At 37.5% G+C, this 7,198-nt stretch overlaps 1 protein-coding gene across 2 annotated transcripts in view; it reads right to left on the bottom strand.

Moving 5' to 3' along the window:
• Positions 1-4,234, bottom strand: part of LOC121366294 — a 7,361-nt gene extending 3,127 nt beyond the window's left edge. Inside the window, exons 1-4 of one of the 2 annotated variants that reach the window (XM_041490793.1) lie at positions 4,170-4,234; positions 3,533-3,650; positions 3,020-3,141; positions 1-20 (exon numbers count right to left, since the gene is read on the bottom strand). The exon at positions 1-20 is cut by the window's left edge and continues 80 nt beyond it. In XM_041490793.1, the coding sequence (XP_041346727.1) occupies positions 1-20; positions 3,020-3,141; positions 3,533-3,650; positions 4,170-4,212 (303 nt within the window). In that variant the 5' untranslated portion in view covers positions 4,213-4,234. Of the gene's footprint in view, positions 21-3,019; positions 3,142-3,532; positions 3,749-4,169 lie in introns of those variants that run through there. The other variant, XM_041490801.1, reaches the window with a different exon arrangement.
• Between the last annotated feature and the right edge of the window lie 2,964 nt (positions 4,235-7,198).

Genomic DNA, 7,198 nt, shown 5'->3' with positions numbered 1-7,198 from the left:
GTCAGCGTGATTCAGGTAGGCTGCAAACCAATGAGGAGGAAGAAATAAAACGTGCCTCTGTCGAAGAAAGTAGCCCATGAAATGGCGACAGCGGGTTTCCTCTCTCAATATCTGTGTGGTCCTTAACCATATGTCTGACGCCATATAACCATAAATAAAATTTGTTGAGTGCGTCCTTAAATAAAACATTTCTTTCTTTCTTTGTTTATTTGGGGTGGGGGTGGGGGTGGTATCAGCTGCTCCCTGCTCTCCACGCTAGGTACGTTCGTGGCCTTGGCACAGGGAAAGAAAGGAATGTATGGGATCAGCAGGGGGTCTTTTATATGCACCATCCCACAGACAGGGTAGTACATACCACGGCCTTTGATATAACAGTCGTAGTGCACTGGCAGGAACGAGAAATAGCCCAATGGGCCCACCGACGGAGATCGATCCCAGACCGACTGCGCATCGAGCGAGCGCTTTACCACTGGGCTATGTCCCGTCTACCAATTAAACAATAGCACCACAACCACCGACCCCCCCCCCCCCCCCCAAAAAAAAAAAAAAATATTATAATAATATTAATAAAATAATAATAATAATAATAAAAAAATAAAAAAATAATAATAATAAAATATAAAAAAATCCCCCAAAACAGAAAACAAAACAAAAAAACCCAAAACAAATAAAACAAGAAAATATGTTTTGGTTTTATTGTGCGTCTGTTATATACTCACGGAAAAAAGTTCCTGTACATCATTAAAATTTCAGTAGGACTTATATTTTTTAAATTAAAAAATATTGTAATTTACATAGATGTACTATTTATTTGTTAAAAGTACGGTGGTCCTCTCCTGCCTTCTGAACCTGAAGTACTGTTTACACTATGTTTGGTGAGCTGTCGGTGACGATGTAACAGAACAACGTACTGATGTACGGTCATGGTCGTACTTTGTTATCACATAATCGGTTGCGTTCAGTTCTTCCACTGATTGGCCTTAACTCAGAGATGCATTAGGATGTTAAACGTATCATTTCCAAATGATTCCATATGTGTACCCGCTTGATACTGACGATTTGCTGACGTGGTGTCACGTGTCGACTCCCTAAACATGGAAGATCCCTAGTACCCCTAAACTGTTCTGATGAACACCAATGAATACCAAAATTACTAGCAACAGCGTTTGTGCCATTCTAACCTCAATCATACCCATCGTTCGAAGGAGTCCATTTTCTGGGAGGCGTGGCATCACACTGACGACGATCAGATACCAACAAAAATGTTTTTCTGAGTGATGAGAATCCATACAATAGTTTTAAAGTCCAATAATAAAAAAAATGACGTCAAACAGAAGCACGTGACAAAGAATGCTAGTAATGCAACTTGTGGTCACAAAGCATGAATAGTTCATGCAATTGACAGGACACCGCAGGAATATCGACGGGAGTGGTTACACGTTCATTTACTGATATTTTTATGACCTGATTTCAAGTAAATCATATTCTATATGCAATTATTTGGTGCACAGGAATTTTTTTCCGCGAGTATATATTAAGCTAATATTACTTAATTATTATAACACAAATAGTCAAGTGCAACTGTCTTATTTCACCTTTAACATAAAATGTGTTGAATGCGTCGTTAAATAAAATATTTCCTTCTTTCACCTTTAACATGAACATATAAAACAAAAGAGTTCATTGTAAAGCTTGTACGGGATACAAATATATAACCATTAGTGTTCTATTTTATTCCCCACCTTCCAAAATATACATATACAAAATACAATAATAACAAAAGATTAAAAAAGAAACATTTAAATCGAAATGACGCTGGAGTTCATATTTTTCTGAACAAAAACCTTGAATACAAAAATCTAAAATATTAACTATATGTATGTATTAACCACAAGATATTTACTGTATGATAAGAAACCATAACATCAATTTATCAAAATAATGGTTTGCATACTCTTTATATTTTGATACAAATAACATGTAACTATATGCCAATAATAAACATGGTTCAGTACACATACAAACAGTTTCTGTTGTCTATAGAGGATACTCCACGAGTGTCTTGTGATATCACAATTTATCAGCAGTTGATAAAACAAAGAAATCCGAGGCTTGCTGAGGGTTTTTATATTTTTATCAACGAGTGCTGATAATTTATAATATCATGTTTTTCTGCAGATTTCTTGCAAATTATAATATAATGCAAAAATAGATGGGCAAAGAATCATCGACAAAACTAAAGTTATTTAGAAATACACCACTTATATTACACCTTACTGCATAATTAGATCACCGTGCGTTAAGATCACCAATAAATAAGTGTGTGCAAATTACCCACTGCAAATTTTGTTTTTCAAAACAACATTTAAGATTGTAGTTATAACGATGTGAAAAAAAACTATCAAATTAAAGTGTCTAACTTTATGTTTTCTGGGTCAAGTAAGCAAAATATACTTACAAGTAAATTAAATATATATGTTGTATTAAGGGAAATATGTAAATTAACCACCGTAATTTAAATTGTATAAAGGACATACTATGAGGGTTTTGATAATAAACTTAATGAAACATCTTACAATGTGTCTTAATTATATACGTTTTCTGGGTTAAGGAAACCAATGAAGCTACTAGTATTTCTAAATGACCCGTATAAATTATGTTTAATTATAGGAAATATGTGTCAACGTGAATCAATAGACAACATAATAAACTGCTTTTTTTTTGCATTTATTGTTTTGATTTTTTTTATGAATCACTCGATATATATACACGTACACGCAAACCCATGACCTATTAGCGTCACGCTGGTTTGTAGTTATTTGTGTGGAACTGATTTAATTTAAACCGTGCGATTATCACAAACAACGCCGTTCAAATTGAAACACTGCTAGTCAAAAATCATAGAATCCATTTTATTTTATTTGACGCATCCGCTTAGCACGATATGCGCCTGCGCCAAAATTCCGCGCACATGAGAAACAGACATTTGAGCCATCGATGACGGTGGTGTATAACTTACCTGTTTTACCAGTACCGCAGATAAAATCTGTTTGAAATCGAAGAGGTTCCCACTTCAACCGTGAATGTGCATCGCAAGATCCTCCGTATTTGTACATACATTTAAAATAGGCGTCGTGCTTTCTGAAACGAAAGCAGTCTTTTAATGAACGATATTGTAAGATTTAATCTATAGACTACAGGAAATTAGAGAGAATCCCGATGCCAGTCCATGTAGGCTAGATACACCCCCCACCCCCACCCCCCAAAAACAAGAAGAGAAAAAAAAAAAAAAATAATAATAAAAAAAAAAAAAAAAAAAAAAAAATGATCATGCGTAAATTATACCCCTTTCTTTTACCCATACTATTTAAATAATCTCTAAAAATATCTGCCATCAACAAACAAACAAAAAATAAATAAATAGAAAATGAAAAATGATATTTTAAAAATTAAAATAAAAAAAAGACCCCCCTCTCCCCAAAAAAAACATTAATTTGATTCGAACCCACAGCCCGTTGTTTGTGTGACTCACCTGCACTGTTGTTCGAAGTGGCTGGCGGGAATGAGCTGAATACGATCAACTAACACCTCTGGATTCGGACAGGCCTGAGCAGAGAACGGATCGCAATATTGAGCCATCGACTCGTAAACTTAAGAAAAAAAAAGTTAAAGAGATTGGCTTTGCTTCCGTTGTAATATGTAAGATGATTTCGACAAAGTTTTTCCAAATGATTAAATTACATATTAAATACATTGTTGAGAGAGAGAGAGAGAGAGAGAGAGAGAGAGAGAGAGAGAGAGAGAGAGAGAGAGAGAGAGAGAGTGTGCGTGCGTGCGAGAGTGCGTGCGTGCGTGCGAGAGTGCGTGTGTGCGTGCGAGTGTGTGCGTGCGTGCGTGTGTGCGTGCGAGAGAGTGTGCGTGCGTGCGTGAGAGAGGGGGAGGGAAAGAGAGAGAGAGACACACACACACAGAGACAGACAGACAGACAGACAGCCGTTGTCGCCACCATACGCTACTGCTTCCGTGGGGAAAACGCTATTAAGTCTACTCGCAGAAAAAACCTCAATATATCTATTACGATCTTGAGTTATCGTATCATAAGAACCATTAATGAATTTGGAAATATTATACTGAATAATATTTATAAATAAATTGAAAACTTCACTTACCAAAAAAGAAAAAGAAAATTGAACAAATGCATAGCCAGACCATATTAAAAGCGTGTTTTAAGACATAGCAGATTGTGTTAACTGGTATTGTTTATATATTTATACGAAACCGGATCTGTCCTAACGGATACGATCACATTATCAATACCCTAACAGGCTCACTGTGTACTAATTGTACTGATGGCGGTTTCCACTTACTGTTTGAGTCACCTCGACGTTGTCACTTGGATCTTGACAATGTAAATATAATTATCTTACGCGCCCGTTGGTGAGAACGTTGAACATCATGCATTATGTACGATATCACACGGCAATAACACGGTGATAACACACACATATATATGCGTTATCGATTTAATGAATGAATGAATGAATGTTTAACGACACCCCAGCACGAAAAATACATCGGCTATTGGGTGTCAAACTGTGGTAAATACAAACAGGAAATGATGATTCACATCAAGATAAAAATTCAACAATTAAATAAAAACACAGTGTAAAGTACTGTGCAAAAATACAAATATCACAGATAGGTAATATTAAAACTTAGAATAAAAGTCAGTATCACGAAGAAATTGTAAATCGATTTAAAGACATACAACTAGCTGCTTCTAAGTGATGACTTGATCGCCACAGCCATGCGTTCACAGGAAATTAGCACGACCAAAAGTGATTACTATGTAACGTATACCTGCAAGTACAAGCGTCGTAAATACGTTTTAATTGCAATTGTTTTTTTTCGGCCTGCTTGTATATGATATATAAGAAATAAAATATATATAACTACTCAAAAGAATTTAAGGGTCAGACGATATTTTCGACATTATGTTCTGAATGTCAATTATATTAGCTAGACCATAATGTCACGCATGGTATTGTTCCATTTTGACGAAAGTGGGTCTAAGCAACCCATAAATGAATTAAAATCCACTGTCATTGACACTGTCGACTAGTTCTAATGGCGAAAACATGCTTACATTTGCACGTAAATTAGGGCGAAAGCGAAAGGTCTGCTAAGTGCCCATAACTTGCTTTTTCACAAAGCGCTTCATTTGCACGCTTTGCATGTGTATTCCATGTTCCCAATGCTGAATTTCTGTATAATTGGAGCTTGCGTTCGTGTACGGTGCACACTCCAAATTCGACAATGGTACGATGTGAACTGACTATCGAAGATCGAGGAAGGGCTATTGCTTGGCTTCAGGATGGCAATACGCAAAGAAATGTTGCTCTGAGACTTGGTGTCAGTCAGAGTGTCGTTGGCCGACTGTGGCAACGGTACCAAGCAACGAATTCTGTTCGAAATCGTCCACGTTCGGGAAGACCCCGAAGCACTACAAATAGAGAGGACCGCTACATCACCAATATGGCTCTACGTCAACGCACAACCACTGCACGCCGATTACGTGACAATCTGCGGACTGCGACTGGAACTCGAGTGTCTGATCAAACCATACGCAATCGTCTGAGAGCCAATAATCTACGCTGCCGTCGCCAGGCTGTTCGACCACCACTCCTACCACGCCACAGAACGGCCAGACGTCACTGGTGCACGCTTCATCTGCGGGTGCAACGTGTTCAGTGGGGTCGAGTGATGTTCACTGATGAGTCCAGGTTTAGTCTCCAGTTCAACGACGGTCGGGTTCGTGTCTATAGACGTCCTGGGTAGGGCTTCGCTGACGTTAACGTTAGACAACGTCACCGGTTCGGTGGTGGCAGCGTCATGGTGTGGGGCGGCATCTCTATCCACCACAGGACCCCCCTCTATGTGGTGGATGGCAATCTGAATGGAATCCGCTATCTGAATGAGATTATCCGGCCGTTGGTTCTCCGAGGCCTTCAGCAGATTGGCGGCGGGGCAGTTCTGCAGGATGACAATGCCAGGTAACGGACTTTCTCAGACAACAAGGTATCGCCAGGATGGATTGGCCAGCATATTCGCCTGACTTGGCCCCAATAGAGAACGCCTGGGATGAATTAGGCAGGAGAGTTCGGGATAACCATTCCCCTCCGGCCAACCTTCATGATCTGGGTCAACTTCTTATGGCAGAGTGGCAGGCCATTCCCCAAGAGTTCTTCAAACGTCTGATCAACAGCATGAGGCAACGATGTGTCGAGTGTATTCGCGCCAGGGGTGGATTCACACACTATTAAACGAATGTTCTAATGTGTAAAATCCATGTTTGACAACCTTCAACTTTGACAGCATGTCATGTGACTTTCTTGTATACAGTGACGTTTATTTGTGTTTTTTTTGTAAATATGGAACAATAAATTAAATTTTTGGTGTAGTTTACATCATCAATCTAATACACTCTGAAACTTATTTGGTTATAAATTTTTGACCCTTAAATTCTTTTGAGTAGTATATATATATACTATGGAGTCGAATTATAACAAAATTACATTTTGAAAAAATATAATAATAAAACTACTACCAACAGTTCAGTTATTTAATAATTACATGTTTCGGCATATTGCCTTTTTCAAATTAACAATAAGATGACGTAACGTCATCCTGACGTCATTCTCATCCTGACGTCATTGAGACAAACAGATTATTTTTTATACACTCATTTCCATTATTGTAATATTGTTTTATCAATTTGTACAGGATCTGCGTAGATACAACAGTAGTCTAAAGACAGCAGGTTAATGCATTGAAAAGTAGCCGTCAAAACAGACATTAGACCACTAACTGAACGTATTGAAATTTTAAAGAACAATGTCACATTTTAAATAGAAAAAGGTAATAATAAGTGTATAAATGCATTTTATAGCAATTTGTTAAATTACTATAAAGACAAGATTATTTAATTAATTATGGAACATGGAAACACAAAGTAATGTCACTGTACTACATTGGATATTTATAACGTTACTGAATGCCTAAGATGTGTTTACATGAAATATAACGTTATCATTAAGGCCATGTGGCGTTTTGGTTCTCAGTTCGTGTATCCAAAAAGTTTCTCTTACTAGTCGATGATGTTCATCACTGCTAAATGCTTGTTCAATAGGCATAAAAG

Source organism: Gigantopelta aegis, chromosome 3 (assembly GCF_016097555.1).
Source record: "Gigantopelta aegis isolate Gae_Host chromosome 3, Gae_host_genome, whole genome shotgun sequence".
Classification (NCBI taxonomy): domain Eukaryota; kingdom Metazoa; phylum Mollusca; class Gastropoda; order Neomphalida; family Peltospiridae; genus Gigantopelta; species Gigantopelta aegis.
The sequence above is the reverse complement of the archived record's forward strand: the minus strand, read 5'-3'. Positions and strand labels throughout refer to the sequence as shown.